The sequence below is a fragment of the Trichomycterus rosablanca genome, chromosome 3, assembly GCF_030014385.1.
Source record: "Trichomycterus rosablanca isolate fTriRos1 chromosome 3, fTriRos1.hap1, whole genome shotgun sequence".
Lineage (NCBI taxonomy): Eukaryota > Metazoa > Chordata > Actinopteri > Siluriformes > Trichomycteridae > Trichomycterus > Trichomycterus rosablanca.
In genome coordinates, this window is record NC_085990.1 from 57,694,943 (window position 1) to 57,710,587 (window position 15,645).

General features: G+C 45.3%; 1 protein-coding gene across 1 annotated transcript in view; it reads right to left on the reverse strand.

The window, feature by feature from the left end:
* LOC134310720 (myosin-binding protein C, fast-type-like) overlaps positions 1-15,645 on the reverse strand; it is an 89,548-nt gene that overhangs the window by 31,764 nt on the left and 42,139 nt on the right. The window contains exons 6-21 of the mRNA XM_062992347.1: positions 10,656-10,804; positions 10,100-10,217; positions 9,709-9,757; positions 8,990-8,994; positions 6,740-6,784; positions 6,367-6,560; positions 6,096-6,158; positions 5,924-6,000; positions 5,679-5,814; positions 5,503-5,587; positions 5,308-5,380; positions 4,546-4,683; positions 4,105-4,188; positions 3,827-3,850; positions 2,991-3,016; positions 318-615 (exon numbers count right to left, since the gene is read on the reverse strand). Of these exons, the coding sequence (XP_062848417.1) occupies positions 318-615; positions 2,991-3,016; positions 3,827-3,850; positions 4,105-4,188; positions 4,546-4,683; positions 5,308-5,380; positions 5,503-5,587; positions 5,679-5,814; positions 5,924-6,000; positions 6,096-6,158; positions 6,367-6,560; positions 6,740-6,784; positions 8,990-8,994; positions 9,709-9,757; positions 10,100-10,217; positions 10,656-10,804 (1,564 nt within the window). The remainder of the gene's footprint in view (positions 1-317; positions 616-2,990; positions 3,017-3,826; positions 3,851-4,104; positions 4,189-4,545; positions 4,684-5,307; positions 5,381-5,502; positions 5,588-5,678; positions 5,815-5,923; positions 6,001-6,095; positions 6,159-6,366; positions 6,561-6,739; positions 6,785-8,989; positions 8,995-9,708; positions 9,758-10,099; positions 10,218-10,655; positions 10,805-15,645) is intronic.

The window sequence follows — 15,645 nt, forward strand, 5'->3', positions numbered from 1 at the left end:
AAGCTAATCAGGTGCATTGTGGGTTAGTAAACATGGCTAACGCGTTTATCTGTGGTGTCGATGTTCTGTGTTTATTATCTCACACGTACCTCAGAGCTAAAGGTTTCATTATTTATTTATAATTACAGTTAAAAGTTAAACTGTCCTTAAAATAAAACACCCACAATAAAATCTCACTAGGGTAGTTAGCTCAGTGGCTATCAATGCTACTTTAGATTTACTGTTTATAATCTTAGCACAGACTGACACAAACTGGTATAAACTGGTGTAAGTTGGTATAAACTGGTATAAACTGGTATAATCTGGTGTAAACAAACCGGAAGTGGGCGGCGGGCATCTCTCTCTGCCCCGATGCCACCACGTGTGAGGTGTAATACAGAGGGAACATCAGGAGGTTCCAGCTGCTGCAGAAGCAGGTGATGAAGAACGGAGCCCTGAAGCGGGTCAGAACCCGTCTGGCGCTGTGAGCCGCCCACGTCCACGAAGATGCCATACACACGCCCAGTACCACCCCAGCAGCTAAACGCAGCACCACCCTGAACTGGCACTGACAGGAACGCCTGCCTGGTCCAGGTTCCTGCTCCTGAAGACTCTCTGTGATGGGGTTGTCGTCTTCTGTATAGAATGAAAACAGGAATATAAGTTTTACACTCACTGTACCTCACTGATACCCCCCGGTCCTCACTCCTGTCTGGGGTCTGATGTTCTCCTTTTTAGGGTTATGGAAGTGACCACCCAAACACATGAACATTTACTATCACGGTCAGAGACACGGTCAGAGACACGGTCAGAGACACGGTCAGAGACACGGTCACTCAAAATAATTTCTTGTCATTATTGGAGATTTTTAATCACATTTCATTATAAAATCAGTTCTACATCATGCTCAATCACCTGACCTGATAAAGGTATATATACAGCAGTTATACAGTAATGATATATAACGTGTATAAGAGCAGGTGGAGGAGCAGAACGTACCTGTAGATGAGGATGGGTGTAGAAGAGCAGGTGGAGGTGAGGAGGAACATGGAGAAACCTTGGCTGAGATTTTGTTCATGTTTCTAGCTGCAGGTCTGAGCAGCTCATCTTCTCTAGATGAACTAACCGACCCCCCCCAGGACCCAAACCACCCCACCACCACCACAACCCCACCCAGCATTAAGCTTAAACTACAGTGATCTGCTCACTCATCCCAAATTAATCCCTCCACCTCTCATCAGGAGAACAGGGGCGACAGGCAGGAGAACTAGCACTCCCTCTCTATCATCAGAGCAAAGCAGCAGATTAATAATAAACTGATCATCTCAGAACCACAGTTATTATCATGATGGTGAAAAAAATCCAGCCAGAATCAAACACACGACACTATAAAGTCTGTAAGAATGAAGTGTGTGTGTGTGTGTGTGTGTGTGTGTGTGTGTGTGTGTGTGTGTGTGTGTGTGTGTGTGTGAATACTTTCTCCATACAGGGTACAAACAGAGGGGAACAAAATTCTGGATTAAAGAAATCTTGAAGATGGAATCTGGTGATTGTGGAGAACACAGGAGCAGCTTTTGTAGCCTAGTGGTTAAGGCACTGCACTAGTAATCATAAGGTTGCTAGTTCAAGCCCCACCACTGCCAGGTTGCTGCTGTTGGGCCCCTAAGCAAGGCCCCTTAACCCTCAATAACTCAGACTGTATACTGTCACAGTGCTGTAAATCACTTTATATAAAGAGGCAGTTGTAGCCTAGTGGTTAAGGTACTGGACTAATGGCAGTGATTGCCAGGTTGCCACTGTTGGGCCCTTGAGCAAGGCCCTTAACCCCAGTTTGTGCGTTTTTTGCCTTTATCTCACAGTTTAGACATGTCCAGTTCCCAGTGCATATCGCCAATCCTTGTCCGCTTGTAGCACCCACAGACTGAGCGGTTATAACCTTTAACCTTTATCCTGCGAGGACTCACTCAGAGCTTTATTGTGTACAATCAGCACAGTCAGCATTCCAGTTCATCCCTAAAGTGTTACATGTGAGATTAAATTTAATACGTTTTACATCACAAATTAAATGAAACTTAGATTTATTTTTTATGTCTTATTGATGTGCTTTGAAATAAATCCCCCATTTCCAGCTCTTTACTACAGCCATTAAAAACTGATTACATTTACAAATGAGCGGCACGGTGGCTCGGTGGGTAGCACTGTCATCTCACAGCAAGAAGGTCCTGGGTTCGATTCCCAGACGGGGCGTGTGTGGAGTTTGTATGTTCTCCCCGTGTCTGTGTGGGTTTCCTCTGGGAGCTCCGGTTTCCTCCCACAGTCCAAAAACATGCAGTCAGGTTATTTGAAGACACTGAATTGCCCTATAGGTGAATGTGTGTGTGTGTGTGTGTGTGTGTGTGTGCCCTGAGATGGACTGGCGCCCTGTCCAGGGTGTTACTGTGTGCCCTGCGCCCATTGAAAAGCTGGGATAGGCTTCAGCACCCCCCCACGACCCTGATTGGATAAGCGGTTAAGAAAGTGAGTGAGTGATTACGTTTACAAGCACACAGACAGAAAAAATGTTCAGGGTTTTTATCATTTTTATTTTCTATTGTGACATTAAACATCTTCCACACCGTCATCACCATCATCCTCACCATCATCATCACCATCATCATCACCCTCACCATCACCCCCATCATCATCACCATCATCATCACCATCATCCTCACCATCATCATCACCATCATCATCATCATCACCATCATCATCACCCCCATCATCATCATCACCCTCATCATCATCCTCACCATCATCATCACCATCATCCTCACCATCATCCTCACCATCATCATCACCATCATCATCACCATCATCATCACCATCACCCTCATCATCATCCTCACCATCATCATCATCCTCACCATCATAATCATCCTCACCATCATCATCACCATCATCATCACCATCATCATCACCATCACCCTCATCATCATCCTCACCATCATCATCATCCTCACCATCATCCTCACCATCATCATCACTATCCAGTATCTCACTAATGTAAACACATTCATATTTTTCACTTCATATTAAAGAACAATAAATAAATTAATGAACTACAGGAGAAACTGAACAGAGTGAGGAGCATCTTCATCATCTTATAGATGTTCTCATGTTATAGATGATATTGATGTTATAGATGATATTTTACACTCGTCTCCTCCTCATCAGTCTGCTCGTGTTTCTTCCCTCTTTGGTTCTTTGGTTCTTCAGGTTCTCTGCTGGTTTGGGGAACTAGATGAAGGTTCTGTGGCTCTCCAGGGTTCTTTACTCAGACCTTAATGATGTGAGGAGAGAAAATAAAAGGGTTATGAACTAATAACCACTTCAGCATAAACTGGGGTCACTGTGGGTTCCACCCAGAATCACAGATTGCCAAACCTTGCCCACACTGGCCACCAGCGAGGACTCACCCAGAGCCTTATTGTATACGTAAAGCACAGTCAGCATTCCAATTCATCCTGAAAGTGTTTCATCTGGGTTCTAGTGTCTGTTTTTATTATAATGTTGATGTTGATGTCTTTTCCTCTCATCCATCAATCCCACAATGCACCTCAACACCCACAGTACTGGTGGAGACGTTCGTTCACTTTATAGAACAGAAATAAACGAGAATCTAAAATTAAATGTTAATAATGAAATAATAATTTCTGTACCTCAGGGTTTGGGGTTCATGAGAGTGAGAGGAAGCTCCACCGCCACGTCACTGCACAGAGAAACACAAAATCAATCATTACAGATCAATACTGATCATTACTGCACCGTCTGAGTGTGCTGCATCTCTTTATAGGTTCTAATATTTTACCTGGCAGTTAATCCTCCCAACAACCTGCAACAGAGAAAAAAACCTTCAATTTATTTCACATGAAATAACAGAATTCTACAATCAACACCAGTCTGATTATTCTATCAGTTTATCCTCTAAATCACTGATGAGGAACTATTACAATATAAAAGTCATATAAAGAATTATAAAATATTATAATAATGTAATGTACACGTGGTTTTTATATTATCTATTATCTATTATCTATTATATTATTATCTAATGAAGCCTCTTAATTATTGAAATGTAGCTCTCACCCTCCTGAGGACACCATCAGATTAACTTTAATTTTATAAAACACCATGATCCCCAAAACCTCTCGTTCCATTCCGGCTCTCAGACTGCAGAAATAAGAGAAAGAAATTTTATATAAATAATAATAATAATAATAATAATATTAATGTCAGGCTTTGCAGGACTAATTTCACACATTGTCCCATAAGGGGGTGCAGTAGCATTCAGGGTGTGAGTGTGTTTATCTGATTGTCTCGGAGACTCGTACTGATGGGAAGTCATCAGCTCATATTCTGATAAACTGCAGTAAATGCAGGAACGTCGTTCTGTTTGATGGTTACGGTGATTTGGGGGTGAATCTGGCGCCCCCTATAGTTCTGACCTTTATAACCTCTGCATTAGCAGGACCTGATGTAGCCGTTAGCGCCGGCGTGTTGCCGTGCCTGTACCTCAGTGTTACTCACATGGTGGTGGACGCGAGGTTGGTGTCCTCGTACTTCAGTTTTCCGTCCACGGCGATTCCTCGTTTCTCTTTATTCTGAGCCAGAGACGGTGTGATGCTCAACACTTTATCAAAGGAGGAATTAGCTTCCACCGTCTCGCTGTAACACACACACACACACACACACACACCACAGGGTTCATACACATACACACACACACACACACACACATTAACACACACACACACACACATTAAAACACACCACAGGGTTCATACACACACACACACACATTAACACACACACACACACACACACACACACACACACACATTAACACACACCGCAGGGTTCATACGGAGCTCCAACGGTGAGTTTGGAATGAAAGATACGGTAGTTAATGATGCAAAAAATAGAAATAAATACCTGAATACATTTATAATTTCATAATTAACACTTTATAATATTAGTTTAATCTATAAACATATGGATCTTTTTATAGATTGGGATCATTTATTTATATTTAAACCATAAACGCTGTAAAATATTGAAATTCAGTCAGTTAATCATGTAAACAATTAAATGATCTTAATTTTATTTTTTCTGAACACCCCCTTCCTTAATCTCCAAGAGGTCATATCTATTGTCATATCCACTTCCCCTCTTTGAATCTGCTACTGTTCTACAGCTGGTCTCTGTATTAAGATGTTGGATAATAAAGATTTATAATTATTAATAATTGGAGGTTTTACTAATAAAACAAACGATGATTTAAGAACTTACGTAAACTCCTCAGACACAACCGTTTTGGTGTATTTATCTGCAGAATAAAGAATCACGTCCGTCGTCTGATCCACTGAAACAACACAGCACTGTTAGTGATGATCTAATGGATCTGATGGATCTGATGGGTCTAATGGATCTAATGGATCTAGTGGATCTGACGGATCTGATCTTTATTTCTGCTGTGTTTCTCACCGGTGATTTTAATCTTGTTCACAGTTTTGCTGGTTTCGTTCTTCACTTTGACTCTGATAGGAATGGATTCTCCGTGGTAATAAATCTGATTAAACACAAATAAATCAATAATAATTTAATCAGATGAGATGGAGAATCTGATCAGGTGCTAATAACAGCAGAGCTTTAAATCTCACGTCTTTCTCGATGGAGGCCTCCAGGTGAACCGGTTTATCAGACATCATGAAGTTCTTACAGATTTCAGCTTTCTGTCCTGATCCCGTGTTGGCAGGAGCGAACTGGATCTTACGGATGATCAGACGGCACGTGTCTCTGAGGAAACACCAAACATCATGAGGATAAAGAACCAAAAATGATCAGTTACAGCAGAAATTAACCAGCACACTTTATACAGTAATAAAGAATTATATGAAACACTCACTTCTTGTCAATTTTCTCATCTGGATCTTCAGGTACTTTCGCTACAATCGCTTTCACCTCGAAGTCCACGCCGCAGGGCTGAAGAGGAAACACAGAGCGACCATGTTTAATCTCAGCTGTACCTGCACACCTCCGTCTGAGGAACACGAGGAACATGAGGAACCGGCACTCACCTTCTTCCCCTGATCATCAGGACCGGGCTGGAGAGTCATCGAGCACGGCAGGTTAGTGGGGATCTGAAACAAACAGACCAAAACAATCAGCAAAATAAAACGTCTTTATTTCATCCAGAGAGAGAAACACAGTGTGAGGGAATGTGTTGATGCTTTCCTTAGCAGTGTGTTGTGTGTGTGTATAATGTGTGTGTGAGTGTATATAATGTGTGTGTGAGTGTGTATAATGTGTGTGTGAGTGTATATAATGTGTGTGTGTGTGTGTGTATACATCGAAGGCGAAGGCGTGGGCCTGCTCTCCAGCTTTCTTCAGCAGTGTGTTGTGCATGTCGGTGAGTTTGGGTTTGTGTCCGGCGTCGGGATAAAGCTGGACGCGAGTGAGCCAGATATCCTTCCTGAAGTACATCCCAATCAGGTCCAGATCATCAGTACCATAACGGAATGCACAGCACAGCTGAACCCACACTGTACACACACACACACACACACACACATACATAGTGTTATTCACTCCAGTCATCAGACAAAACACAAACATGTAATAATAATAATAAACATGTTGCCCCATCAGCAGGTTTGGGTTCCGGTAGTTACTGGTACTGAATTCACGAGGGCTAAATGCTGCAGGTGTAAGAGTGAAATACCTTTTCTGTCTCCCAGATCTGAGGGGTCGATCTTCAGCACTCCCTCTATAACACACACAACATCACAGTGAGCAAACGTTCAGCTCCATCTACACTCACTCATATCTAATATACATACATACATACAGTGTATCACAAAAGTGAGTACACCCCTCACATTTCTGCAAATATTTCATTATATCTTTTCATGGGACAACACTATAGACATGAAACTTGGATATAACTTAGAGTAGTCAGTGTACAGCTTGTATAGCAGTGTAGATTTACTGTCTTCTGAAAATAACTCAACACACAGCCATTAATGTCTAAATGGCTGGCAACATAAGTGAGTACACCCCACAGTGAACATGTCCAAATTGTGCCCAAAGTGTCAATATTTTGTGTAATCACCATTATTATCCAGCACTGCCTTAACCCTCCTGGGCATGGAATTCACCAGAGCTGCACAGGTTGCTACTGGAATCCTCTTCCACTCCTCCATGATGACATCACGGAGCTGGTGGATGTTAGACACCTTGAACTCCTCCACCTTCCACTTGAGGATGCGCCACAGGTGCTCAATTGGGTTTAGTCCATCACCTTTACCTTCAGCTTCCTCAGCAAGGCAGTTGTCATCTTGGAGGTTGTGTTTGGAGTCGTTATCCTGTTGGAAAACTGCCATGAGTCCCAGTTTTCGAAGGGAGGGGATCATGCTCTGTTTCAGAATGTCACAGTACATGTTGGAATTCATGTTTCCCTCAATGAACTGCAGCTCCCCAGTGCCAGCAACACTCATGCAGCCCAAGACCATGATGCTACCACCACCATGCTTGACTGTAGGCAAGATACAGTTGTCTTGGTACTTCTCACCAGGGCGCCGCCACACATGCTGGACACCATCTGAGCCAAACAAGTTTATCTTGGTCTCGTCAGACCACAGGGCATTCCAGTAATCCATGTTCTTGGACTGCTTGTCTTCAGCAAACTGTTTGCGGGCTTTCTTGTGCGTCAGCTTCCTTCTGGGATGACGACCATGCAGACCGAGTTGATGCAGTGTGCGGCGTATGGTCTGAGCACTGACAGGCTGACCTCCCACGTCTTCAACCTCTGCAGCAATGCTGGCAGCACTCATGTGTCTATTTTTTAAAGCCAACCTCTGGATATGACGCCGAACACGTGGACTCAACTTCTTTGGTCGACCCTGGCGAAGCCTGTTCCGAGTGGAACCTGTCCTGGAAAACCGCTGTATGACCTTGGCCACCATGCTGTAGCTCAGTTTCAGGGTGTTAGCAATCTTCTTATAGCCCAGGCCATCTTTGTGGAGAGCAACAATTCTATTTCTCACATCCTCAGAGAGTTCTTTGCCATGAGGTGCCATGTTGAATATCCAGTGGCCAGTATGAGAGAATTGTACCCAAAACACCAAATTTAACAGCCCTGCTCCCCATTTACACCTGGGACCTTGACACATGACACCAGGGAGGGACAACGACACATTTGGGCACAATTTGGACATGTTCACTGTGGGGTGTACTCACTTATGTTGCAGCTATTTAGACATTAATGGCTGTGTGTTGAGTTATTTTCAGAAGACAGTAAATTTACACTGCTATACAAGCTGTACACTGACTACTCTAAGTTATATCCAAGTTTCATGTCTATAGTGTTGTCCCATGAAAAGATATAATGAAATATTTGCAGAAATGTGAGGGGTGTACTTACTTTTGTAAGATACAGTATATATACACTACCGCTCAAAAGTTTGGGATCACTTGCAAATTTCTCTCTTTTTCAAAGAAAAACACATTTTCATGCAATTCACAAACAATTTTGTCCCTTACACAATTAATTTAAATGTATCAGATGATTTTTAAAGAATGAAAATGTTTGCATTAAAGCCTATTTTTGTATAGATGCCTATTATCAGCAATTCTCAGTCCTCTGCCTCAATCTCCTGGAATGGCTGCCAATCCAAGTTAAGAATGTTATTAGGCTAATAGATTGTTAGAAACCCTTTTACAATTTTGTTGCACAGCTGAAAAACGTTATACTAATAATGGAGCATAAAAGGAAGCACGACATTCTAGGTTAGTTTAGTATCAGAAGCATCAGCAGTTGTTGGCTTGCTTACAGGCTCAAAATGGCCAGAAATAAACAACTTTCTTTAGAGACTCATCAGTCTACTGTTGTGCTAACAAACTCGCTACTAAATGCGAGAGATTGTGAAGAAACTGTTGCTGTTAACTACTCCCTTCAGAGAGTAGCACAAACTGGCTCTAACAAGGACAGAAACAGGAGTGGGAGGCCCTGATGCACAACTGTACAAGAAGATAAATGTCTTAGACTGTGCAGTTTGAGACAAAGACGCCTCACAGGTTGTCAACTGACAGCTGCACTAAATGGAACCCGTCAAACACCAGTGTCAGCATCAACGGTGAAGAGGCGACTTCAGGATGCTGGACTTCATGGCAGAATTGCAAAGAAAAAGCCATACCTCACACTGGCCAATAAAAAGAAAAGACTGCGATGTGCCAAAGAGAAAAGTCATTGGACACTGGAAGATTGGAAGAAGGTGTTGTGGACAGATGAGTCCAGGTTTGAGATCTTTGGATCAAACAGAAGAATATTTGTGAGGCGCAGGAGCAATGAAAAGATGCAAGACCAATGCTTAATGCCATCTGTCAAGCATGGTGGAGGCAGCGTGATGGTCTGGGGATGCTTTGGAGGTGGTAAAATAGGAGATTTATATAGAGTGGAAGGGATTTTGAAGAAGGAAGGCTACCACAAGATTTGGCAACGCCATGCCATACCCTGTGGACAGCACTTGATTGGGGCCAATTTTATCCTACAACGTATAATTACCCCAAACACACCTCCAAAATGTGTCAGCAATATTTAAGAAACATATATATATTACACATTACACACACACACACACACACACATTTTAATATATATATATTATAAATCACACACACACACACACTTACGCTCGTTTGAAGGTTGAGAGGATATCCTGTGATTGTCCTTGTTCAGCAGCTGAAGAAGCAAACATAAACCTTTATTAACCTGCTGATATAGAACATTATATTATATATAAACATTTATCTACACTAAATATATATTCACACCTAATGACATCAGGATCACCACAACCATCACTACACACACACACACACACACACACACACACACACCTCATGACTGGATTCATGTGTACAGCTAACAGCTGTTAGAACATATTTGATGGAAAGGAAATGATACACTTCCAGCTGTGCAGCAACAGTTTAGGGAAGGCCCTTTCCTGTCCCAGCATGACTGTGCCCCCTGTGTTGCATCACATACAGGTCAGTGTGAGTGTGTGTGTGTGTGTGTATTTACCTTCTACTGAAACCTCGAAGGTGCAGCTGTCACATTTATCTTTGGAAGTCACTTCACATCTGTAACCTCCAGCAGCACCTGGTTTGGCCTTAATTATCTTCATCTCATATGTGTACACCTAAACACACACACACACACACACACACACACACACACACGCACACACACACACACACACGCACACACACACACACAATTGTTTATACTTTCACTTCTGTGGTTTATAGTGTGAGTTGTTTACGTTTTATTTATTTCATTTATTTATTAACTTCTGTATTTATTTATTTAAATACTTAATTATCTATTTATTTAATAAATGTATCCATTATTAATATATTTATTAATATATTTATTTATTCAATTTTTAATTTAGTTATTTATTTACTTATGTATTTATGTATTTATTTATATTTATTTATTTCTATATTTATGTGTTTATTTATGATTATTTACTCTAGTTTAGTTCTGTCACTGTTTCTGTTCACCAGCTGGTTAACCAGTCTGTATCTGACCCCGCCCGGTTACACTGTTACTCTAGTTTAGTTCTCTCACTCACCTTGGTGTTTCTGTCGTAGGACTCTTTAAACTGCAGATGTTTTCCTGCTTTACTGCCCAGATCCAACCATTTACCCTTCAACCACTTCATGGTGGGCTTCCTCGCCAGATCAGTGGCGTCCACCTTCGCTATGAACACGGCATCACCACCTACAAACATTACATACAGTGGGGCCAAAAAGTATTTAGTCAGCCACTGATTGTGCAGGTTCTCCTACTTAGAAAGATGAGAGAGGTCTGTAATTTTCATCATAGCTACACTTCAACTATGAGAGACAAAATGAGAAAAAAAAATCCAGGAAATCACATTGTAGGATTTTTAAAGAATTTATTTGTAAATGATGGTGGAAAATAAGTATTTGGTCAATAACAAAAGTTCAACTCAATACTTTGTAACATAACCTTTGTTGGCAATGACAGAGGTCAAACGTTCCTGTAAGTCTTCACCAGGTCTGCACACACTGTAGCTGCTATTTTGGCCCATTCCTCCATGCAGATCTCCTCTAGAGCAGTGATGTTTTGGGGCTGTCGCTGGCCAACACGGACTCCACAAATTTTCTATGGGGTTGAGGTCTGGAGACTGGCTAGGCCACTCCAGGACCTTGAAATGCTTTTTACGGAGCCACTCCTTCGTTGCCCGAGCGGTGTGTTTGGGATCATTGTCATGCTGGAAGACCCAGCCACGTTCCATCTTCAATGCTCTCACTGATGGAAGGAGGTTTTGGCTTAAAATCTCACGATACATGATCCCGTTCATTCTTCCCTTAACACGGATCAGTCGTCCTGTCCCCTTTGCAGAAAAACAGCCCCAAAGCATGATGTTTCCACCCCCATGCTTCACAGTAGGTATGGTGTTCTTGGGTTCTTCTTCTTCCTCCAAACACGACGAGTTGAGTTTTTACCAAAAAGTTCCATTTTGGTTTCATCTGACCACATGATATTCTCCCAATCCTCTTCTGGATCGTCCTTATGCTCTCTGGCAAACTTCAGACGGGCCTGGACATGTACTGGCTTAAGCAGGGGGACACGCCTGGCACTGCAGGATTTGAGTCCCTCTCGGCGTAGTGTGTTACTGATGGTAGCCTTTGTTACTTTGGTCCCAGCTCTCTGCAGGTCATTCATCAGGTCCCTCCGTGTAGTTCTGGGATTTTTGCTCACCGTTCTCATGATCATTTTGACCCCACGGAATGAGATCTTGACCCCAAGGGAGATTATCAATGGTCTTGTATGTCTTCCATTTTCTTACAATTGCTCCCACAGTTGATTTATTCACACCAACCTGCTTGCCTATTGTAGATTCACTCTTCCCAGCCTGGTGCAGGTCTACAATTTTCTTCCTGGTGTCCGACAGCTCTTTGGTCTTGGCCATGGTTGAGTTTGGAGTCTGACTGTTTGAGGCTGTGGACAGGTGTCTTTTATACAGATAACGAGGTCAAACAGGTGCCATTAATACAGGTAACGAGTGGAGGACAGAAGAGCTTCTTAAAGAAGAAGTTACAGGTCTGTGAGAGCCAGAAATCTTGCTTGTTTGTTATTGACCAAATACTTATTTTCCACCATAATTTACAAATAAATTCTTTAAAAATCCTACAATGTGATTTCCTGGATTTTTTTTTCTCATTTTGTCTCTCATAGTTGAAGTGTAGCTATGATGAAAATTACAGACCTCTCTCATCTTTCTAAGTAGGAGAACCTGCACAATCAGTGGCTGACTAAATACTTTTTGGCCCCACTGTATGTACATTATATATATCATGGGGGCGTGTTGCCTCTTGTGTTTCCCCCGGTGCCCCCTGTGTTACCTCCTGTGTTTCCCACCCAGTTCCCCCGTGTTACCCCGTGTGTTCCCTCCTGTGTTACCTCCTGTGTTCCCCCTCTGTTACCCCCTGTGTTCGCCACCTAGCTCCCCCGTGTTCCCCCGTGTTCCTCCCTGTGTTCCCTCCTGTGTTCCCCTGTGTTACCTCCTGTGTTCCCCTCTATTACCCCGTGTTTGCCACCTAGTTCCCCCAATGTTCCCCCATGTTTCCCCGTGTTCCTCCCTGTGTTCCCTCTTGTGTTCCCCTGTGTTACCTCCTGTGTTCCCTCTGTTACCCCGTGTTCGCCACCTAGTTCCCCCCATGTTCCCCCATGTCTCCCCGTGTTCCTCCCTGTGTTCCCTCCTGTGTTCCCCTGTGTTACCTCATGTGTTCCCCTCTATTACTCCCTGTGTTCGCCACCTAGTTCCCCCCGTATTCCCTCCTGTGTTCCCCTCTGTTACCCTCTGTGTTCGCCACCTAGTTCCCCCCGTATTCCCTCCTGTGTTCCCGTTACCCCCTGTGTTCGCCACCTAGTTCCCCCGTGTTCCCCCATGTTTCCCCCGTGTTCCTCCCTGTGTTCCCGTTACCCCCTGTGTTCGCCACCTAGTTCCCCCATGTTCCCCATGTTTCCCCGTGTTCCTCCGTGTTCCCTCCTGTGTTCCCCCGTGTTACCTACTGTGTTACCCTCTGTTACCCCATGTGTTCACCACGTAGTTTCCCCCGTGTTCCCCCATGTTTCCCCGTGTTCCTCCTTGTGTTCCCTCCTGTGTTCCCCTGTGTTACCTCCTGTGTTCCCCTTTATTACCCCCTGTGTTCGGCAACTAGTTCCCCCCGTGTTCCCCCATGTTTCCCCGTGTTCCTCCCTGTGTTCCCTCCTGTGTTCCCCCGTGTTACCTCCTGTGTTCCCCTCTGTTACCCCCTGTGTTCGCCACCTAGTTCCCCTCATGTTCCCCCGTGTTTCTCCCTGTGTTCCCTCCTGTGTTCCCCGTGTTACCTCCTGTGTTCCCCTCTATTACCCCCTGTGTTCGCCACTTAGTTCCCCCCATGTTCCCCATGTTTCCCCGTGTTCCTCTCTGTGTTCCCTCCTGTGTTCCCCTGTGTTACCTTCTGTGTTCCCCTCTATTACCCCCTGTGTTCGCCACCTACTTCCCCCCGTGTTCCCTCCTGTGTTCCCCTCTGTTACTCCTTGTTCGCCATCTAGTTCCACCGTGTTCCCCCATGTTTCCCCGTGTTCCTCCCTGTGTTACCTCCTGTGTTCACCCGTGTTACCTCCTGTGTTCCCCTCTATTACCCCCTGTGTTCGCCACTTAGTTCCCCCCATGTTCCCCATGTTTCCCCGTGTTCCTCTCTGTGTTCCCTGCTGTGTTCCCCTGTGTTACCTCCTGTGTTCGCCACCTAGTTCCCCCCGTGTTCCCTCCTGTGTTCCCCTCTGTTACCCCGTGTTCGCCATCTAGTTCCACCGTGTTCCCCCGTGTTTCCTCCTGTGTTCCCCCGTGTTACCTCCTGTGTTCCCCTCTGTTACCCACTGTGGTCGCCACCTAGTTCCCCCCGTGTTCCCCCCGTGTTCCCCCCTGTTTCCCCGTGTTCCTCCTTGTGTTTCCTCCTGTGTTCCCCTGTGTTACCTCCTGTGTTCCCCTTTATTACCCCCTGTGTTCGGCAACTAGTTCCCCCATGTTTCCCCGTGTTCCTCCCTGTGTTCCCTCCTGTGTTCCCCCGTGTTACCTCCTGTGTTCCCCTCTGTTACCCCCTGTGTTCGCCACTTGGTTCCCCCCGTGTTCTCCCCTGTGTACTCCATGTTCCCCTCTGTTACCCACTGTGTTCCCCACCTGATCCCTTGTGTTACCCCCTGTGTTCGCCACTTAGTTCCCCCCGTGTTCCCCACCGTGTTACCTCCTGTGTTCCCCTCTGTTACCGCCTGTGTTCGCCATTTGGTTCCCCCCGTGTTCCCCCCTGTGTTCCCTCCTGTGTTTACATTTACATTTTCAGCATTTAGCAGACACTTTTATCCAAAGCGACTTACACAATGAGCAGAACACGATGAGCAATTGAGGGTTAAGGGCCTTGCTCAGGGACCCAACAGTGGCAACTTGGTGGTGGTGGGGCTTGAACCGGCAACCTTCTGTTTACTAGTCCAGTACCTTAACCACTGAGCTATCACTGTGTTCCCCCGTGTTACCTCCTGTGTTCCCCTCTGTTACCCCGTGTTCGCCACCTAGTTCCCCCCGTGTTCCCTCCTGTGTCCCCGTGTTACCTCCTGTGTTCCCCTCTGTTACCCCCTGTGTTCGCCACCTAGTTCCCCCCGTGATCCCCGCATGTTTCCCTGTGTTCCTCCCTGTGTTCCTCCCTGTGTTCCCTCCTGTGTCCCCCCCGTGTTACCTCCTGTGTTCCCCTCTATTACCCCATGTGTTTGCCACCTAGTTCCCCCCGTCTTCCCCCATGTTTCCCCGTGTTCCTCCCTGTGTTCCCCCGTGTTACCTCCTGTGTTCCCCTCTGTTCCCCCCTGTGTTCGCCACCTAGTTCCCCCCGTGATCCCCCATGTTTTCCCGTGTTCCTCCCTGTGTCCCCCCCGTGTTACCTCCTGTGTTCCCCTCTATTACCCCCTGTGTTCGCCACCTAGTTCCCCCCGTGATCCCCCATGTTTCCCCGTGTTCCTCCCTGTGTTCCCTCCTGTGTTCCCCCGTGTTACCTCCTGTGTTCCCCTCTGTTACCCCATGTGTTCGCCACCTAGTTCCTCCATGTTCCCCATGTTTCCCCGTGTTCCTCCCTGTGTTCCCGCCTGTGCCCCCCTGTGTTCCCTCCTGTGCCCCCCTGTGTTACCTCCTGTGTTCCCCTCTGTTACCCCCTGTGTTCGCCACCTAGTTCCCCTGTGTTCCCCCATGTTTCCCCTTGTTCCTCCCTGTGTTCCCTCCTGTGCCCCCCTGTGTTACCCCCTGTGTTACCCTCTATTACCCCCTGTGTTCGCCACGTAGTTCCCCCATGTTTCCCAGTGTTCCTCCCTGTGTTCCCTCCTGTGTCCCCCCGTGTTCCCCCCTGTGTTCCCCTGTGTTCCCTCCTGTGTTCCCCCGTGTTACCTCCTGTGTTCCCCTCTGTTACCCCATGTGTTCGCCACCTAGTTCCTTTATGTTCCCCATGTTTCCCCGTGTTCCTCCCTGTGTTCCCTTCTGTGCCCCCCTGTGTTACCTCCTGTGTTCCCCT